At 39.6% G+C, this 22,038-nt stretch overlaps 1 protein-coding gene across 1 annotated transcript; it reads right to left on the bottom strand.

Annotated features, from left to right (window-relative positions):
• Nucleotides 1-159: 159 nt before the first annotated feature.
• On the bottom strand, nt 160-14,991 carry tmod4 (tropomodulin 4 (muscle)). The gene is made up of 10 exons (XM_075466147.1): nt 14,889-14,991; nt 7,847-8,014; nt 6,870-7,026; nt 6,079-6,198; nt 1,946-2,038; nt 1,691-1,821; nt 1,374-1,481; nt 1,046-1,189; nt 786-930; nt 160-584 (listed from the first exon to the last, which is right to left on the bottom strand). The coding sequence occupies exons 2-10, from the start codon at nt 7,946-7,948 to the stop codon at nt 562-564; spliced, it is 1,023 nt and encodes a 340-aa protein (XP_075322262.1). The 5' UTR covers nt 7,949-8,014; nt 14,889-14,991; the 3' UTR covers nt 160-561.
• Between the last annotated feature and the right edge of the window lie 7,047 nt (nt 14,992-22,038).

Here is a 22,038-nt window from a genome sequence, read left to right as displayed (position 1 = left end):
TGTATGTCTTACATTAGCGGTTATGATAAAGATTATGATAACACCATGTAAAGTTAGTTTAACCCCAATCAATACGTTTAAATCAGCATTTGGTCAGAATATTCTATATGAGTCGAGGTGTAAAAGCAATAAAACTGAACTTTCCAAACATGTAGAAAGAATAGTTGAATATATACGTTTATTGAAAGTATTTACAGATTTTTCCCTTCCCACATATAATTTAGCACCACATTGAAAAAGTTTTCATGACTGAAAAGAATTATTCGTGATGATGTTGGTGATGAACAAACTAAAAATTACAAAAAAAATGACACTTCACCTTTTTCTTGTTTCCTATACATGCCTTTATGATGGATTCAGCAGTCTACACAAAGCTTGCTGCAGTAAATGAAGTTAAATGGATGAACATGGGTGTTAGATATGGTTTCCACCATGCAAATGACCCAGACTCATTTGGGAGGATTTGTTCAGCTCTGGCGCACCACAGACAGAAAGCTGGCAGTCTCTGCAGGCATTGGGGGCTGCTAAAATGGTTGCTCTTCGTTTTGCTCGTCATCGTTTTCATCTCAATCTCTGCTGGCGAACTGTACAAGAGAGAAGCCATATTGTGACACTTTGCATGTACAACCATCAGTGACTTTAAATGGCAGCTATTCCTTCTCAAATTGCCTTTCCAAGAAGATATTTTAGGTGAAATTGACCCACTGATCTTTCCCAGCAAACTGAAAACATTAAGACTCAAACATCTCATATTTTGCCGAGCATGCAGCCACAGCTTTTCTTACTCATGTCGTTGTTTCGTGTGATGGCCATGGCGGCTCTGGCGCGGGGACCCTGCTGGGTGAAGTGGTAGCCGAACTTGAGGATGCTGGAGTTGTTCTCCAGCATGGAGGCGATCTCCATCTCAACTGAGTCTCCCAGCTTCTGCCTCTGTGTGGGGAAGAGAAGAAGCTTCTTTGATACATCTTACATATAGCTTTGAAAGTGCAGGGTTACAAGGAATAAACGCATAATTTATTTCATGATTTATTTTTTTGTTCCTGACCTGGTTGTCAATTTTGAGCTCCACCAGTGTGGCATTGCTGGTCATGGCCTTGACGATGGCCATCATGCCATCTGAAGTGATGAAGTTGGACTCGATATTAAGACTCTGCAAGCTGGTGTTCTCCTGCAGCATCTCAGCACATGCCTGGTAACACACACACACGCAGACCATACAGTGTAAACTGATTTTCAAGTTGGCGACAGAGCACATGAGTACCATGTGACAAAGTGAGAAGCTGTGACTTATTCTGAAGCCTTTTATACCAAAGAAATGACATTAAAAACACATTTTCTACTGTTGTTGGTATTTAAATGGCTGATGTACTCACGTAGGCCACGGGGTCGTTGCTACGGGTTGCAGCGATGCTGAGAAACTCCACGTATGAGTTTCCCTTCATTGCCTCGAAGATCTCTTTTAGTGTCGGGATGGGAATGTCCTGCAGGAATCATAGAAGGACGTAACTTTTGTGTGGCATGATTATCTAGTAGTTCAAGAAAACTCACAGATCTGCAGGTCAAGGCAAACTGGCACATGATGGTAAAAGGTAAAAACCCGTGTTTGGAAAGGACATTTGGAATAAAAGGAAAGGAAAGCAAAACACTCTTATCATTCCATATTTTGTCTTTATCTTCCCGTTAGACTTACCTTGATGTTGTTGAGATTGACTTCAGTCAGGCCGCTGTCATTGTTGTGGATTCTCTCCAGGGTTTCCTCCACGTTGGTGGGGTTTGGAGGTTCTTCAGGGAAGATCTTGAAAGGATCTGGTTTCACAACACCTGTGAGTGTGATACAACAACACAGCTGAGACTAATCAAATCTATTACTGCCACACTACTTCCTCTAAATATCAGTGGCAGGTCACTGCATGTTTTTGCCAATAAAAAAATCAGTCACACGTACTGTTGATGCCCTCTGTGTTGGCGATGGCGCCCGTGGAGCCCAGAGCATCGTAATACTGTTTGTTACTCATCAGCGTGTACATTCCAAGGATAGCTGCGAGAACAAGAAAACAGTCACTATGAATACACGTCACGATGGCTCTTCAGTTCAAAATATCTTTGGTTACATTTGAATAGAATGATGTCGCAGCTTGTGTTCTTCTTAGGTTTGTATTTCATCCCCCGGGATAAATTCTTGTTCATTGTTTTGTTGGCAAACAAAATTCTTCTGATTTGGATCCAGCTCTTGATCTAATACAAAAAGAGGCCGGACAGGTCTTCCTTGATCTCTTCTGTGCATCTCATGTTTGACAAGAGAAGGACTGTGTTGTCTGAGCTCAGTTAGTAGTCAGCTGCTGGCTGTAATCTCAGTTTCCAGGAGCCCTCAAGTAAGTAGTGATACCATGCACATAAATTTTTCTGGGACAGGCAGTGGGACTATAACGTTCTCAGTGTTGTTCTAGTTGTCAGAGAGTCAGAGTTAAAACACCAGGCACGTTTACAAGAGACCAAAGATCTTTGGGCATCTATAGTATGTCAGGACAGACTTAAAAACACCCAGTCACAGTCAAAATGACTGTTTTGGGCACCTTACAAGCTGTAAAGCTACATTAACATTTAATCATAGACAACAGCAAACCTGTTCAGCTATATATAGTCATTTCACCCACCAGTAGTAAAAAGAAAATACTGATTAAAAAAGAACAAAGAAGCAAATCATCTAAAAGTGGAGCAGCAGAAACTGAAATTAGCAAGTTAACGTACAAGAGTGTCAAAATAATATACAAAATAACATTTTTCCAGCCAAATAATCTGCCAATTAATAACATACTGAACTTGTGTTCATTGTAAATTTTGTTATTCTGGAGATTAAGTGATGCGAATTGAGAGGAAACAATGAAATACTGAAATATAATAATTATTGTTTTTACTGTTGTTACTATTTGTGACCATTAGGAGGCAGTCTTGCCTATTTTCTCCTTACTATCTAACCAGCCAATACCAAACTGTGTGACTCACAAACCAATTGCTGTGACACCAGCCACCTCCCGTCCACCCACTTTCCCGCCCACCAGCCTCCTGACCCGGAGAGGAGAACCAAGGGAAGGACCTCATGAGGACAGAGAGGCCAGGGGGACAGCTGCCTGCAACGGGAGCACGGATGTGGGTGTTACTGGCCATTAACACCTGCACATCATCCAGTTTGGCCCTGAGAATAACTCAGGGTAATTTACTGATCAAACAAGAAAGCAGAACTGAAAAAGCTCATTTCAATATCAAATAATGATTTATATCTTGGATGAATCTGAAAATCAAAATTCCAGAGCAACTTGCTGGACCCTCTCTGAACTCAGGTCAACCAGTCTATTCATCTTCTTTTATTCTGTTTACCAAAAAGCCCACACAAAGACTGACAGAGGCTAACTGGAGCTTAATTCTCATCTGGCCCCCGTCCAGAACTAAAGCCACGGTCGCTCCCACAGACTGATGGAGCCAGACAAACACGCTCCCCTGCTCTGCCTCTTCGGATGCCTGCCTGCCTGTTCAGCCAGTCAGGGGAGCGTGACCGCTTATTCAGACAATACAGTAAATATTTTTAGAACTCAGTTTTACCCACTTTAAAACGCCATCTTGCATTTAATTTTGACATTTAAAAAAACAAAAGTTTTATAAAACTGAAAATAGGCTTTCTTATGAGGAATCCAGATATATGCCATAATTTATGACTTTGCTAAACTCCTCCCCCAAACAGTGCTTGTCCAATCACTGATTAGCAGCTGTATCTAGGTGAGGAAACTATTTTTTTGGTGGTAAGAGCAGTACTTCCCATGTCATATTAGTTAATAGGCTTACAAGTTAAAGGAATAAAAATCCACTTTGTTTCCTGTCATGTTTGATAAATTACACCTTTCTGACCAACAACCTGTCACACTGTTGATTCAAAGTTTAATGATTCTGAGTTTAAGAAAAAATGGAAACCATGGCTTTATCTGTAAACACAGAAGCTTGTCACTTGCATGTTTTAAACAGATACAGTATCTTCTACCCAACCATCCCCATGACCACTCCACCCTTCCTGTGGTGCCCTGGGGCCAGGCCTAGTTATTTTTGTGTTGCTGAGCATAGGGAATTGGACCCCAGTGCATGTCTGGCTGTGTCTGTTAGCTCAGGACTACTGTGCAGTCTCAGTGTTGAAAGACACAATATGAAGCCAATAGCCGAGAGACAATGGGTCTGTACGATGGAACTATGTGGGTCAGAGCCGCTGTGATGAAAACACTGAGGTCACACGATGCTGCGTATGTTATTATGGGTTAATTAGCACTTGCTTGTGGGAAACTGCATAAGGACAAACAGATGACATCATAGGAAAAATGGACCCTTTTCCTTTTAGGCATGTTGGCATGTCTAACACTAAATATGACATTTTATTTAGGTGAATCAGGCTGTTGGTATTTTAAATGTGGGCTCTCTCAAGCCCAGTGGGACAGAGCCATCATTTAGTGAAATGCGTCTCTCAGAATCTCTTCAAAAATGTTTTCTGTCATGTCAAATGCCAAACAAAAGCACTCCTTTGTATGCTTATGGAGATCATTTCACCGTAACCTGTATTTTGGATAATTACTTACAGAAGCAGCGTTTATGTTACAGCCCAACCATGCTTGTGTGATGTACTGATGTGGTTTTGATAGCCATAGATTGTTGCTTGTGTGTAAACATAAAGTATTGTGAACCTCAAAGCCAATGGTGAAACGCCTTGTTCACACATTTATGAAAATATGCTGCCATGCTATTATTACTGTTAGTAGTCAAACCGTTCTCACTCCCAACTCGTCACATACTGACGCATATTGAGGAACCTGCTGCGTTGGTTTTGAACATGTATGGTTTCCTGAGCTGCTAAGAAACACTTGTGGGATGTGCTCCCATGGCAATGTGGAAAACGGGGGCAAAGCTTTCTGCAGTAAATTCTACTTTATTGTGTATTCTAACCCCCAACCACGATATTTTTATAACCTTTACCAAGCACTATTGTTTAACCTTGAAAATTAGCCACTTCTAATACCTAATCTAAAACGAGTAGGCTACTTCAACCAAATATTTTTAACACTTAACCTTCTCAAGTGCTCATACTGCCTAACTTTAACCAAGTATCCTATTTTTCAATGAATAACGATGTAGTACAGAGAAAAGGACATGGAAATAAATAAAGAAAAAAATCATAAAAGGAAGTAAAAAACAGCAGATTCACAGCTGGACTCAAGTATCGACCCTTTGCTTGAGAGCCATAGCCTATGACTATCTCCTCTAACGTCTTTCCATGTTACTGGAGAAGGACGTTTTCCTGTCAGCATTTACTAATGGCACAGCTGTTCAGACACTTCTTGCTGCAGAAGGACAAGGCAGGATTTAAACGGACGTGATGGTGTTGGACATGCCTGACATTTGGAAATGTAGCGATAATCAGCCAAGAGATAAGACATGTGATCAGTCAGGTGATTTAATTAGCTGGTACCTGCACTGCTGCTCAAAATGTTGAAGCGGAGCAACAGACCCAGAATTCAACACAGAAGCATAAGATGTTCAAAGCAAATGAGAAGTGAGACCTATTAGTGTAAATCATACCAAGCAGCCATCCGGAGCTGTAGAGCAGCCCCTTTTGCTTCTGAAAGTGATGGTGAAGAGGTACCCTGTGCATTGGAAACTGAAGTGATGGACTCTTGATCAAATATCCTTACAGCCATTTTCACAGATGAACACCATAGATTTACAGAAGAATGTTCGGACAATTCTTTGCAGACTTTTTCCTCATTTGTTGTTTACATTCATACACATTAGTCACAGCGAGAGATTTTACTCCGCAGAAAACGAGTATGAAGTAACAACTATTATCAGAATGCACATCTGCTCACTCACAATAAACGCTCTGGAAAATTAGCTGTTACGTATACATATTGTGTCACCCATTGATCTTAAGGACATTTTACTTGGGCTTTGGAAGTCAACGCTCCAGATGATTTCAGGACTGCTGTGTATGTGAAAGCCAGCTCATGTGATAAAATGCAGTAGTCGTGATAATGAGGCTTTTCTAACCTGCAATGTCACACATCTCTGCATCAGTGGCATTTTTCAGAGCCTCTTCCAGCTCCGGCTCCAGCATCACCTGCTCATGCTCGGGGATCTCCGCTGCTTTCTTAGCCACAAATGTCTTTCCTGGAGACAAGAAATAAAAACTCATGGACGGAGGCATACAAACAGAGAAAGAATATTCAGCTTTGAGGCAGATGAAATAGTATTCAAAGAAATGGTAACAAGGAAGAAAGCCAAAAGAGAGTTAAGTGAAGATGGTATGAACGTGAGCCGTGTGTCGGAGGTGCTTGTGCATAACAGTTTGTTTACCAAAACATGAGCAAGTCAGCTTTTACTGAAGTTTTATCTCTGTGCATGTCTCATCAATTTAAGCTAATTTGGCTGGAGACCCTATAAGAATGATTTTTAGATGCACATGTGCCGGTTGGATTTTTAGTTCCCATTTACTTGATAAAAAAGATTTGACTAAAGTTTTCAGCGAGATCTTTTTGTTCTGTTGGGCTGTTGGAAGTGGCCTCAAAAGTCAGTGAGCTGCAAATACCCCACACAGACCTGAAACTTAGAGCCCTGAGCTGCTGCGCAGTGGTGCATCACAGAGAGCAATACTGAGCAGCTGTCTGAAGATCAGGAAAAAGTCTGGAGAGTCAAGATGTGTGAAGTACTCTCTCACTGTTATGTGTTTACATCCAGCCTAGATAGCTATCCTTGTATGAAACCATGCTGCTTTAAATTCTAATGGGCCTGAGAGCAGAACTGAATGGAACGTCTCACATTTTGTAGAGTTGCACCCCCACCTTTCTTTTGCCCAGTGAAGGGCACCAGGTCTTCCTTATCCTCGTGCTCCAGGGCTGTCTTCTCTAGGTGCTGCTGCAGGGCGTCACGGTCAAATGGCCCCGTGGGGCTCTTCTTCGTCTGGTCTCGCTGCCGCAGGCCAGCTGGCAGCATGGCATTCTGGGAAAACACACATTTTTTCCCGATTCTTTAGGCATTTGAATTATCAGTTTCAGCCAGAGAGTTCCAGTATTTCCATGAACGATTAGCAGCATTTTGAAAATAATTATTTTTTTTGTGGACATCTCGAGGTACTTTAAAGATACAGTCCAATTCAAGATCCAATTATAATCCAATTCAATACACCAATCGAGTGTAATGATAAAATTCTGAACATTCTGATTATCATAAGTAACAGAAGGTTGAAACTTTTAATAACTAAAAACTTGTTCATTGAAACGACCCACTGAAAATGACTTTTCTGCACTTTCAATTCTAAGAAGCTCGTGATTGTGCAAATAGTATCTGTCTCCGAGCAAAAAAGGCTTGTTGTGAGATGCTGTTTGCCTGTAAGGTCAAACTTAACCAAAGTGAAGGCAAGAACTTGTTAAAACAAGTAATTATGTCATCATCCATCATGACATCATCCTAGTTTTCCTTCTTTCCACCAATAGTTTTGAAGGATTGCTTCCAGCATATATGGGCAACATTTTACACCATGCAATGTATCTGATTAAAAGAGTTTGACCTTTTTATGTTAGCAACTCATATATAAAGATGTCATGTAGCCTAAAGGTTGTAAATATTATGGTTTCAGTACATTTTCTTGGAATTCAGTGGAACCAGGAGCACACTGATCACCTGAGACAACAAAATCCTGGTGCACTTATGAACCCAAACCATCACATCTGACTGTTACGGGATTTTCTGGCTCTTTGGAGAATGACCACATGCTGGCCTCTTGGCAGGTTTTAAGATTAATTAAACACGGCCTTTATACCTCAGGGTCCATCTCCTGGAGCTCAGACTCCAGCTGATCCAGCTCCTCGGCGCTGAGGCCCCTGAGGAGAGCATCCTCGTCGATGTCCCTCGGGTCTGACATGGCTTCAGCTCACAAACACACACACTCACTCATACACACTGCTGCCCACCCCTGGTTGAGACGGCACTGTAAAGAAAGATAAGGTGGAGGAATTACTATCATTTTTTTTAAAAATGATGTCTTATCTAGAACCCTCTACAATGCTATATTTTCTATCCTGATAAAAAATAAATAACTGAATCAAATACAGCGTTAACCTGGGGATCTCCTGGATGCCTGTTAAGGACCCCAGTGATTCCCCTGCCCTGAGCTGGCTAACCATTGTCCTTGGCAAACAGCATCAGGATTTTCACTAAGCTTATCAGCTGCCATTTCCAGGGTATTTAATAATGGGATGCTGATAATAATAGATGCATTTCCTATGATAAACCTCCAGTACTGAGGAGGGCAGATTCTGCATAAATATGCTGCTTATGTAACCACCTAAAAACACAGGAGGCGTGATGAACCACATGCTGATGCCCCGCTGTTTGAAAGTCTCTAAGAACGAATGAGGCAGAGAAGTGAAGGAATTGAAAGAGAGAAATAGAGAGAGCAAGGTCTTTGTAATGTTAAACCTCTTGCTCACCACACTGCAACTAAGAATAGCAGAATGCAGAGAGGAGTGGAAAGACCAATCCCTTATTTATCATTGACGGACACCCGCTCATACAGTAATGGGACCCACCCGAAAAATATCTGCAAATGGTGATGCAGTCCCAAACACATTAGTGCAAACACAGAGCCACCTCTGCTGTAACAAAGAACACTGAGTTCACACTACATAGAAGGCCCCTAAAAGAAGGAAATACCACAGTGATAGCATACATATACCTCTGGGTCAGAGTATGAGTAATGCAGCTATCAAGTTTGAAGGCCAGTGTTTTCAAATTTGATCCAAAGTTTTCCCCAAGTTGGATAGAGAAGAAAATGCGTTGCAGTTTGGGTCTCTAAATGTGGTTTCATTCAGTCAGCTGGCCTCAGAGGTTAATCACGGGGATATTTAAGAATTTAGATCATTATTAATGAGTGCTTTCTTCATAAAAGGGAAATGCAGCTTTTCCAATTTTATATTAGTGTCTTATTCCAAATAACATACCAAAAAAGGTGAGTGACTATCTACACACGAAGGGCAGTGTTGTGTTTACAGTGGTGTAAAAGACCAAAGTTTGCAAGATTTAGCATTTAAACTGACTGACGGTGACATTTTACACATTTTCAAGTATTCCACATTTTAAGTGTCAGATTCACTCGACTCCCAGAACTCTGTAAAACTATTACAAAAACTTTTTTTGAAGTGTTTTGGTAATTCATCAGAATAAAAGACTAAAATATCCACCTCGGTTTTCTCAGAGCAACTGTGGCAGCAATGGCAGCTTGTCCTGTCAGGAGTGATCCCATGAGCTCAAGACACCTTTTCTTTCTTTCATTTTTCATGGCAGAATTGTTCAAGCTCTACCACTGCAGATGAGAGGCATTCATACACTGTTTTCAGCCCTGTTGGATTCAGGGCTTCACTCAGGATAACTCCAACCTTTCTGTACCCATCTTTCCTTCTACCTCTACTAGTCTCCCAAACAGTCAGTATGATGCTGCCATTGTCATGTTTGACTGTAGGGATGTATTTAATGTCATGTGCTTGTTAGTGAAGCAGCAAATAAGTTCTCTAAACACACTGCAGTGTCAACATGAAACCAGAATTATTCATTTCCTGAGTTAGTTATACTCAAATTAAGACAAAGGACATGAAAATAACACAGAAGATTGATTATGTGGAGCTGAAGATGAGCAGACACTGAGGCAAAATTCATGCTACAATGTGCGAGTGGAGAGTAACTTTACGTATATATTTATTTGTTTAGTTTTTTTGGCTTCATGACTTTAATGTTGTCATCATTAGCCCATTATTCAAACAGAACAATTGACACTGAACATGTGACTTTCCATGTTTCCAAAAGGTTTTGTTTTACATTTACATTTTGAGTGAAATAGATTTAACCTGAATGTTGAGCTTCCAGATATAAGTTCTAATTTACAATACATAGCTGACAATTTAATCTATATTGTATTTGATAAATTTAACGATAAAGAGCACAGGCTAGAAAAAAAGCTGGAATCCCGACTGTGTTTGACTGTGTGACTGTTGTCCTGTGTTTGTGGTGTCAATGGATCAAGTTCCTGTTCAAAGTCATCGACTTACACAGAGCAGCATGAGGTCCTGACAAAACACAGCCGAATGATCAGGTTTCAGTTTCCTTGACAGCAGCTCAGAAACTTTGATAACAATTAAATCAACATTTCTGTCGGAAAAAAAATCCCTCAAAAAACATGCAATTCCAACACTGCTTTTTTTGTTTTTTTCTTGGATTCATTGAACAGGTAACACTTATTAGGGAAGATACACAAACTCGAACCTGATCAAAAATAATGTAAACAATGTTTTTATTCTAAAGCCCATAATCTATGTAAATGGTAATATGAGTACATGTGTGCACAGACTCAGAATACACGGCTCTTATGATGGTCTATACTTGTGTTTACACGTCACATGACTGAAACTATGCCTGCCATAAATCAATAAATGACAGTTTAGCATGTGTATGCATGTATGTGCTGACATTTCAGATGTGCTATATTTTACTGTGAAAAGTCTCGCCTGCTGTGATAAATTTTGCTGCAAATTTAAAAACTGTCATTGGTGCTTTAACCAAAATATTATAACTTGGATTTTAATTTTAGGGATCCTGAGTAGATGTGACTGCAAAATCCAACACATGGATGCAAAGCCTGACAGAGATAAAGAAAGACCATGCAAGCTCTGCAGACCTCTTCTTTAGAAAATAAATGCTATTAAGAAAAAAACACCATGCTCCTGAGTGCCTAGATTGCACTGCCAGTTTTACACCCCTACAGTGTGGCTCTAATGTGTAAAGCCAATGACACAAACTCCGGATCATGCAGCCGAATGTCGAGGGAGATGGAGGAGATTTAAAGGATGAGAGGAAGGGGGTTGCTGCTCAAAGGACCAAGTGGGGGTAACTCTACCGTGGCTTGCTTTCTGCCATGGATGAAAGGTTTTTACCAATCTTTATCACACTCAAGAGAACATGACTGCCATTGTATTTCCACATTTAAGATCTTTAAGGGCTGCATCGTAAATTAATGTTTCTACTTTATAACTTCATATCCTCAACTGCTGTCGTTTTACTGCTGTTGACCTTTAGCCTGTACGTGATGGAGCACAGTAAAAATGGAGTAAAGTGTAGCCAGAAAATGTATTCAGTTCTACTCCTGCCATCTATGCACTTTTACTCTGATGGCCTGAGGTCAGTAAAGATTCTAAAACGAACGTGATTATGAAAACGGTAATCTGATATGATCTGTTTCTCTGCTAATGATGGGATGCATAATCAAACCGTTATTTGCCAAAGTATCTGCCATGAAAAACTGAAAAAAAAGTGCATCTGAGTGCTGCTTTTGCAGCGTTTTACTGTAAAATGTTTTACTCTCAGGCTTAGAATTTTGGGGAAGACGCAGATGAGAATAATCTTTAATTACTTTTAACTAGAACAATAAGAGTAGTAACATTTATCTAAGCAATTAAAACTCAAACTGGCAGGCAAAGCAGATGCAACGAAAGAGACATAAGAGAGGACAAACAAAGAATGGTGTGAACCATATATATACTGACTGAGTTCATTTGGTGACTCAACGCAGGTGAGCTTATTAAAAACGAGGAGCAGGTGGTGAGTGGCAAGCAGGATCAACAAGAAGGGGAAACCAAAGATGTATGAACAGACTGACAATATGAATGTAAATATCAAAGTCAAGCTAGAAATAAGAAACTAAGATCTGGCTAAAAGAAAAAAAACAAACCCTGAACTAGATTACAGACCAACCTTAAACTGTGACTGTACAGATTTAGGGTTTTTGGTCACTCAGTCTTTTTAATTCATATTTCTATTGTCAGTCTACAATCGTGCTTCAGGTCATAAAACACACAACTTTCGAGAAAGTCGGTCATGTATCAGTTTTCTAATTCATCAAATCACATTATGATGTGTTATTGGATGCCAGACTGTCAGTATAAGTCAATTAGTTTTTTTAATGTTCAAAACAGCTTATTTAAAAAAACTGGAAAATCATTCAGGATGTGATTAAGTTTTTTTTCTTTCTGATTCACCAAATTACATAAATCTTAATGTAAGACACTGGTATCAAAATATTCCAGTTTGCCATTTAATTTTCCACTGTTTGTAATCTGGACAGCACTCTGTCCAAACAAGGCTTTTTTTTTTTTCTGCCTGCGGTCAAGCTTGTTATTGAGTTAAAGGCTCTTTTCTGACACTGCACAAAGCAGCCTGCCAGTATATTATGTAACACATACAGTACATTCAGCTTTGGTTTGGTAGTTGATAGGAACAATATTTTCAACTTTACAGATGTAGAGTAGGTGAAAGTTTTAAAAAGATAAACAGTTTTGCTGGTTAGAAAGTTTGTGTTTTGACACCGAACATGGCTTGTTCTGGGAGCTGTGCAATCTCAGTGGAAACAGACTGTGTGTACTGTGTGTTCATCTGTCCCAGCAGTCCCTGTAGGCTTTCTATACACAACAAACAAGCTGGGAGTGGAGCAGTATGTTTGCTGTGACACCTGCCTCTGCCAGCTGGCTGTGGACTGTTCTTTTACTAGTTAAAATCTCAACCATCTCCTGCACCTGCGACTGCTTATTTTAGGGCGAGCGTGACCTCAGCTGAGCCTGACCATAACTGTACAGCTAAATTGTATCGAGGTTTGATTTCTTACAGATACTCTACTGCATGTTAACTTCAAGTGTTCTAAATGCATCTGAACATCTGATCGGGTTTCCTTCCTGATTTGATGACCTTTGATTAGTATAAACACTGTCAAAGTGAAAAGAAACTGTGCAAACCCGGACACTTGTGACTCTCCTGAAGAAGTTAGAAAAGTATTTCACATCACCACATTAACAGCAAGGAAATGTTTTATCAGTCTCCTGAGATAAACGCCATGACAACTTCCAACCAGCACAATGAGACACAAGATGGGACAGAGTAGCAGTCAAGAAAGGAATCAACTAGCAAAATCTGTTGACCCATAGTATGACTTACGTGGAACTCCGCAGCTTACAAAACTGCTCCTGTAAAATGTGCGTCCTTTAGACGTCACTCTCTATTTGTATTGGGATAATTGCATAAAGTACAGAAGCCCCTAAGAAAAAATAACCAGATATATGTAGATGTTTTGGGCAGAATGTGTACCAGTTTGATCATGATTCAGAAGGTCGTAAGTCAGTCGTTACATTTCTTGATTCAAAAGGCATTGATTTTTTTAGATTTCAGCAATTCAAACCTTTTATTTGTGTTGAGTAAATCTAGTCAGAAAACTTAAAAGTAAGATGCAACCAACGATTATCTTCTATATTAATAATTTCATATTCAGTGGTTAAACGGTCTTGCAAGCATTTTCTATGCTAGTAACTAAAGCGGGATGTCCAACCGGCTTGAAATTTGCACCTATTTAAGGACCTTCCATCTCCAGCCATCTGTTGAACTTGTGCACAACTTTGGTCTTGGTGAGTCAGAGAGTTCTCGGCTGATGTTTTAGTCTGATTTAGTAGCTGCCCCTGGAGTCACTCGAAGAACAAACTTAGTGGAGCTCCTTCTCTGAGAAGCTTGGAGTTTCTTAATGCACTTAATGGGAAGGAGTTGGGTTGAGTAAAGCAGCAGTGAGTGGATACTTTGTGTTTTATGAGCAAAAGACCATTACAGTGGGTTTAGGTTTCATACAGACAAAGGTTGCACACATAAATACGTCTACATGTTTTACACTTTGCTTCTGTGTCCTGCCAGGTGTCTTTATTGGGGCGCTAATAAACTTTAAAGTCACCTCTCAGTTTCACTGCACTTGAGTTCTTGCCAAATGTTTGTTTTTCTGTAGCAGTAGTAGAACAAGAGAGGCTTTTTTTTTTAAAGTTCTCATTCTACTGCCAACAGATATGAAGATTTCTCACCATCCGAGGGTCATCTTCTCCACATCTTACCGCCCAAGTGTAACATTCCAAATCAGCCCTCAGCTTAATTTTAGCTTCACAAGTCAGCTACTTTCAGCTGTGTGAATCCTCCCCGGCTTGGGTTGCTACTTGAGACTATGTCAGAGCACCATTTTGAGTACTCTGAGAACAACTTGGTGGAACAGAAACAGACGTTTTTAAGCTTTTTCAATAAAAATATATATATATGTATATATTTATGTACATATATATATATATGAATATATATACATCTACCTGACCTCAACCACTCTCTACATGATAATAGAGAGAAAACAGCAACAAAGTCACATCAGATCCCGAAAGACAATCTGATCCAGCGACAGATATACAGATGTCCGGCTCTAATGGATCTTAAGTTGAGGGGATGAGCAGGCAGAGGACAAACTTTACCCTCAATTGCGGTTTCCAGAGTCTACAGCTTCCAGAGACAAATCTCCAAATCCACTGTGACAAATTAACAACACAGTGATGGGGTGCTATTGGATGGCTTAATCCCTCCACATACCATTCTGACTGATTCATTTGAATGACAGTATTCCAGATTTCAGCTCTACAGAAGTTTCTGCTGGTAAAACTACTTCCCACAAAGTGAGCCACACAACTCATTTCAGCTTCAGGTAAAAATCAAACCCACCTCAGTGTCAAACCATAAACCTTTTCCACAGGGATATTATATATTTGGACTATGCTGCAACCCAGTCCACCATTCATTCAACTTTGTCCTAATGTACTAATGCAGAATCTAACAGTCATACAGCTTGGTTAAAGGGAAAGGAAACCCCTCAATTGGTGAGCCAAAGAAAGCGACTGAAGCGTACATCTGTGATCCCCCTAAAACAGACACAGGCCAAGCGGCAGAGACAGAAGGAAGCACCTCACACCTACCTTCACAGGAGTGCAGTGCTGAAGCCCTTTCACGGGACAGAAGCTGCAGTTACACCAAGTGGTTTCTCTTTTTTTTCTCCCTGCTCCCCCTCCCCTCTCTTGTGTGTCAAACTTCAGAGCTGTCGTGCTGAGACCGGCATACTAACGGCACTTTGGGAAGTCAGCATTTTACGATTTTGGCTGTGTGACAGAAGAGAGGGTCTCTGAGAGTCATCTAGAAGGGGGGAATGAGAGAAGTGGGGCACGCTCATCTCTATTTCAATTAAACCTGAGTGGAGTCAAGCATAGGTGAACGGTGACATCTAGTGGTCTTAGTTGAGATGCACATGAGAAATACAATAAGAGTTTAGTAGTCTAATAGTCTTAGGAAGGTTCCTTGCTTAGGGAAATGTTTTGGAGGCATCAAAGTGGCAGCCGTGATAAAAGCTGGTCATATTCTCCAAAGGAAAAGGGAAGGCGCTTCTGTGCTTCTATTATTATTTCTATAGCAGAAGAAACACAAGAACATCTGTTATGAGAAGAAAGAAGATAACTCATTTCTTAAAGACACTACTTTCAAAGCAACAATCGAAAATAATATGAGGATAGGAGGGGGAGCATGGGCAACTTGTGATCTTTTTGTGGAATATTTAGGTTTGTGTAAAAAAGGTCAGGGGTCCATACAAATCCCCCCCTAATATCTTTCCAAACTTATTAAGAAACCTCCTTAACATTTTCCTGTGGGCCCAAAAAAGACAAAGAGAAGTGACGATTCAACCAGACCCATAGCCTGAAACTCTGCATATTTGGTACAATTATATGATCTGTCTCAGAGAGAGGAGGCATTTCTAAACCACTGCGCTCCATGCTGTGACTTTTCTTTTTATGATTAATGATGATTTTAATTTGCAATAGAAGCTAGATTTTTTTTCAGATGCAGTGCTTCTTTTACTCTTACATAATGCTACAGAGGCTTCATACATTGTGATAACCCTTCTACCCATCCATGGACAAATCAACTCCACATTGTGTGCATTTACAGATAAAATACATTTGTATCCTGAATTGTTTTTCTGGATGTTATAAACAACTGGCAGTCATATTTTGTTTTTCTGCTCAAATAGCTGTGAATGGGATTTTATTTAATGTCATATTTACAACAACAATGTATCTAAGAATGCTTTAAAGAGAAAAATGTTGGTCAGAGTTTGCAAAAACATTATAGACGAGATGTTTGGCTCTTGTACCTTTTTATATGATTTATTTATCGTTAATTCTTTTTTTTTGGCACTTGACAAAAACATTTAACTGCTAAAAAGATTTAGTTAGAGGAGACGTGTGCAGAAATAAAACATAAATTAGACGGACACAAGAGAAACCTAGTGTGGTTTCTACTGTAAGTCCAACTAGGCAGTTAATAAGACAGTTAGTTTGCATTGGGCTCAAGGAGGGATGTCACAGACATAAAAAAGAATAATGGAGGTGATTTACTTGCATTAAAATAATCTTACATAAATACCTCAAATATGAACTTCACTCATAAACTTTCAGTGTATCAAAGTCTAATCTATCTCTTTTACCAGAACTCATTGACTCATGCTATACTTTTGCTCTGTTGTCTTTCTAATTCTCTTTTTTGTTGTTGTTGGTTCATGAGTTTGAATTTTTGCTCTTTCTTTTCTTCCACTTCCATGATGAATTGAATCATTTAACAATAAAAAGTCTTTCTCCACCACCTTGCTTTCAGCATTTGCCTTCAGTTTGAGTTTTGGGTCGGTTACCTGTGACCCCCTCCCCTGCTTATGTTGAACTGTTGAACATTTAACCTTTTAATTTCATTTTGAAATCAACAGACTATAACAAACATTTCTGACCACATCAAAGTAACACCGGTACTTACACTAAATGCTTTTAACAGGTCTATCATTTTTGTAGAAGCAGGTGATAAAGAATTCTCCCCAGGAGGGAAATGATTGATATGTAATTCCCCTGTTTTCCCTGAACAAACTTTTGGGAATTTCATTTAAAACAGGAACTTGTAATTTCCCCTCCTTGTTTTTGTGTCTCATGTCGTTTTTGTTCTTGACATCATCAAACATTCTGAACAACTAAATCTTTGAATTATTTTCAGTATTTTGTGTTTTTTTTCAGACAGACTCCTCCTTTATCACCACAGGGAGGCAGCAGATAGACACTTATGAGTTTGCTTTGAAGAAGTCAACTCTTGTGTGTCGGTTTTAAATGTGCAAGCTTGAGTAGATTATAAAATAACAAGTGAGCTGGACGAGAAAAAGAAATCAAGCAAAGAGCAATAAAGGGCCGATTGCCACAGGAATCAATCCCTTATCTCGTACACTGAAGTGAAGTAGCATTTAACCAATTTTCTGAGGGATACTGGTAGAATTCCTCTGTTCACATCCATCACCAAAGGTAGACTCCTTTACAATGCAAGGAATGCTATTTATCTTTCTCATACCTGAGTAATGTTTCAATTGACATTGTCGACATTTCAGAAAGTTACCTGACTGGATATTTTCTTCTTCTTCTTGACGATGGAAACCACAACAAAAACAATGGTCAGCATGCATTCATTTGTGGGAAGAAATAAAATGTTTTTGCCATAATGCACTTAATGTGTTCATGTTCTCATACATTTATGGCCAGAATGCCAGTGTGAATTTATATCCTCACTTACCTGTGCAGATTACCTCCGGTTTCATCTATCTCTGAGACTTTGCATCAACAAACATTTGGATGTTTCTGCAGTTTTAATTTCACCTGTTCTGCAACAAAATGACATTAATTTCCCTATTTTGACATGTTTCTCAAAATTAGCTGGAATCGAAAAACGAATCGCTCTGTCTGGCAAAAAAATTCCCAGAACAGAACTAGTGCCTGTCATTTGGGGAATATCGACTGTAGCCACTTTCATGTTTTTACTGTTTTGCCAAGTTGGGTTTTTCTAAAACTAAAGAAACTTCAATTCGCCAGAAATAGAATATTTCACAGGCAAAATCATAGTTTAAATCAAATGATCTTGAGAGCAGAGGCCATAAGTTAAAAAAACAACATTTTTTTGTGGGTTCTTAAGATTCAATCTGCAGTTAGATGAAACCATGTGACAGCATCTTCACCTGTATCTGCTCCATAACACCAGTGGGAACTTTCACACTTAATGTTTGCATTGCAGCACCATAACATCAAATAACCCTGGAATTGTTTTAAAATTTACTGTCCATAAATCCAACAATATGTCCTAGGTTTTATAGCAGCAGCATTATCAAGGCTATATTGTCATGAAATATGTTCTTCCCCCCCTTCAAGGTCAGCTTCCTCCAACTCTCATTTTCAGTTTGACAGTTAATAACACAAACAAAAAAAACAAATCTTGAATTGTGTCAGCTTGTCTCTCTGTGTGTGTGTGTGTGTGTGTGTGTGTGTGTGTGTGTGTGTGTGTGTGTGTGTGTGTGGTGTGTGTGTGTGTGTGTGTGTGTGGTGGGGGTGGGAGGGGGGTTTCTGTGTGGGTGTTTCTGGTTATTGACGCTATCAGACAAGAAACCAGGGGAAGTGAAAAAATGAGTGAGACTATCACCACATCTAAGGTCACAAACTACTGAATTAATCCAGCTTTTCTACAAATATTAAAGCCCATACAACAGTGATCGTGTTATAGGTGACAAGGTTTAAACACATATTTACGATATAGTTATGAAACAATCGAATGCCTTCAGTCAGAGGCTTCTGCAGATCTGCAGAACTGTTTTATTTCCATTTCCAGTCTTTATGCCCTGGTGCTTTCATTTGAAAATGACTAAAATCCTTTTTTTTTTTTTTTTTAAATATCTGACACCTTTTATTTGAGCAGCTTTCACATAGTGGGCTTCAGAAATGTCTGCCTACATTCTGCACTGGAATATTTTAAACAGAAACCTATTTCAAGCTTCTGCAAACATACTGTAATTATGTCATTCCATAAAGTCCTTAAATGTTTTGAAATTGAAATGGCAAAGAGGGGGCGGAGAGGCATGACGTCTGTTTCTCGCAGGAAGTGGACGGGACTCTCCCCTTGCGTTTATCAACACCTTCTTCTCTTTTCCAAAACTGCCAAAAATTTCCAGAGTCAGTTTTTGGTTTATTCAGAAGCTCGTGTGGTAAACCTTTGCTCACTCACGTGCACCCTCGGACAGCTCGAAACGGAAGACCGGAAGTCAGAGCGATAATGAGTCATAGACAGAATTCCTGTAATCTTATAGTTCTGATCTTTGGCAACTAGGCGGAGTTAAAACACTTTGAGAAGACAAACAGTCTGTGTATTGTGAACGCGATCTGCCCTCGTGCCCCTCATCCCCCCTTCGTGTGTGTGTGTTACGTGCACAGCGTGATCACAGCACTGGGACGTGGGCTACGTTGTACTCATGCTCTGCACCAACTGTATCTTTCTCCGTTTGTCCTGCATGTCCCCACATACTGGGTGTTTTTTAAACTTGCAGTTATTTCATGCCTTGGAAACTACTCTGAACACTTAATTTTACCGCTGCTTTTCTCATTTTTGCGACATTGAATTTGTCCATCTTTATTTCTGCCTTTTTTTTTTTTGCAGATGCTTTCATCTTTCCTTGTTTTGTTTGAAGGGTTTGGAGATATGGAGAACTGCCCAACAAACCACATGAAAAACATTCCACTGGGATGAATAATATAAAAGACTGATTAGAGCTTGCCCAGACCTGCGAGTCAGGGAATCCTGTGGTGAGTTTGGTTTAGCAAAGCCTGCATTCAGTCTGTCAGCTCAAGAGGTCACAAGAAGGCTTTGCTGCAGAGTCACCTGTGAGATGAAGTGGTCAGCATACTCATCCATATTTAAATGACTTAACAATGGATGCAGTTAAATGTAGGAGCAATTACAGTAGTTTGAACAATCTAAAGTGATGACATATCATGGACTCATCCCAGTATAAAGTTATAAAGCAATTCGAAGGAAACTTAAATGCGATAAAGGTTAAACTTTATAGTATAGGTTGGTTTATGATGAGATATCAGGGGAAGGTGCGGCAACTGCTGAGGAAGCGAATGCAGGATAGGCCAGAGTGAATGTTATGATTTGATTAGTGACCTTGTGGTTGCAGAGTGATCAAGGGGACACTCCCAAGACATTAGGTACATTCCACATAGAATCTACCTTTTGCTCCTTTGAGATGCAAAATAAATCTTTATGATGGGAAAATTCACAAGAAAACAAGGGGAATTATTTGTCTATCTAGTCTGTGTAATTATTATCTATCTATCTATCTATCTATCTATCTATCTGTCAATGTAAGATTTTTAATGAGCCCAAATGTTTTATGGAGGGTGAACAGAAAAATAAATGTCTCAGTATGAAAGCTAAATTTACTCTCATTCTTGCCTCTGCTTGCTTATCGCATCATCTTTGTATGTACAGGTGAATTATCACAATGTAGAAGTATGCAATTTCAGGTTTGCTGGTTAGGTTGTCCCACTGAAGAGAAATGAAGAAGCGAAAATGTCGCACCAAAAGTGGAAGGATTGTTTTCTCATGAGACTTTGATACTGTGAGATCAGAGTTGAGTTTAACAGGTTGGGAACTAGTTTACAGCCCCGGAACTTCTATATAAGTCCATCCGGATTGATAAGGAAAGTTGCCAGCTCACTCTGACTGAACTTGTCGTGCAAGGGTGTGAAACAAACAATTGTTATCTCCTTGACTGACGGTGCAATGGTCCTGTGTGATGTAGATCTAAGGCAGTTGTTTGCTGTCAGTGTATTTACGATTAGCCATTTTGTAGACTATAATTCAAAGTGACGGACAAGTTAGGAACATCTATGCCTCTGTAATGTAAGGAACATTTATGAGTATTCAGTACTGAATCTATTTCAGAGTGCAGACTACAACAGGTAGAACACGAAAAAAAGTGCAACGTGAGTGTGAGTCAGATGTGTTAAAGGTAGAATTCATGAAGGCATATAAAGAGACGCCCTGCGCTGATTGCATAAAGCATAAGGCAGATCCTTCCACCATGTGGAACCAGAAATATGAACAGTTCTGAAGTGCCAGGTCCTGTTCCTGAGAGGAATGCAGGGTTTAGAGGAAGCACACTGTAACTGCATGACTGATTTTAAAGAGTGCATTACATAAAAAAAGGAAAAAAGTGCAACCCCAAGTAAATTAAGTTCACATTATTGTCTACTCGTCATAAATGTTTCCTTGAGGCCAAACCTGCTCTGGAACCAAAAAGGAAAAGTATTGTTTGAGTGACCTGACTAGACCTTTACTCTTTACACCTCTTTACAAGATCTGTGCTCCTCCCAGTAAGGTAAAGCCTATTCTGAACACACCTAGGATCCTGAGAAGGTGTGGCCTGGAATGTAGGGTCAGAGGTTACTCCTGTCAGAATTCATATAATAGTCAAGTCAAGTCAAGTCAAGTCAAATTTATTTGAATAGCACATTTCATGTACAAAGCAATTCAAAGTGCTTTACATAAAATAAAAGCATTGCAGCGGGGAGTGGAAGAAGCATTAAAAATGCATAAAAGAATAAAGAGAAACAAATGAAATCATTAAAATTAATTGAAGTGATTAAAAACAAGCAGCAGTCTAAATAAGTTAAAAGATATCGTGCAGATTTCATGCATAGACACATGAGAACAGAAATGTTTTTAACCTGGATTTAAAAATGTCTACATTTGGTGAAAGTTTAATCTCCACTGGCAGTTTGTTCCACTTGTTAGCAGCATAACAGCTAAATGCTGCTTCTCCATGTTTAGTCTGGACTCTGGACTGGACCAGCTGACCTGAGTCCTTGGATCTAAGAGCTCTGCTGGGTTTATATTCTCTGAACATATCACAGATATAACAATGCAAACTGTAAAATACATACATTGCTCCACAGAAAAGGTTTAAAGATTGTAAAATAGCTACATTTTCCTTCCTCAGACCTCTACTGCACACATTTGACTTTGGTACATTGTTTTATGATAACGAGACAAAGATAAGATGAGATAAAAAGAGACGAGAGCTGCTGTTTTCAACCTCAGCCCCATGCCAACAAATTCCCACAAAAGCTGTCAGAGAGTGTTAAAGCCGCCAAAATGCCAAGGCTACTTTTCTCAAATAGATCTGCCTTAGCTGTTACCTCAGTGGATGAATAATGAAAC

This window comes from Odontesthes bonariensis, chromosome 5 (genome assembly GCF_027942865.1).
Source record: "Odontesthes bonariensis isolate fOdoBon6 chromosome 5, fOdoBon6.hap1, whole genome shotgun sequence".
NCBI classification, from domain to species: Eukaryota; Metazoa; Chordata; class Actinopteri; order Atheriniformes; family Atherinopsidae; genus Odontesthes; species Odontesthes bonariensis.
This window is presented reverse-complemented; position numbering and strand designations above follow the sequence as displayed.

Excerpts from the sequence above, each read along its gene's own strand:
- tmod4 (XM_075466147.1), bottom strand. The coding sequence starts at position 7,948 with ATGTCAGACCCGAGGGACATCGACGAGGATGCTCTCCTCAGGGGCCTC. Across the intron at positions 1,822-1,945 it reads CAACACAGAGGGCATCAACA|GTGTTGTGAAACCAGATCCT; the intron begins GTACGTGTGACT and ends TCACACTCACAG. Across the intron at positions 931-1,045 it reads AGCTCAAAATTGACAACCAG|AGGCAGAAGCTGGGAGACTC; the intron begins GTCAGGAACAAA and ends TTCCCCACACAG.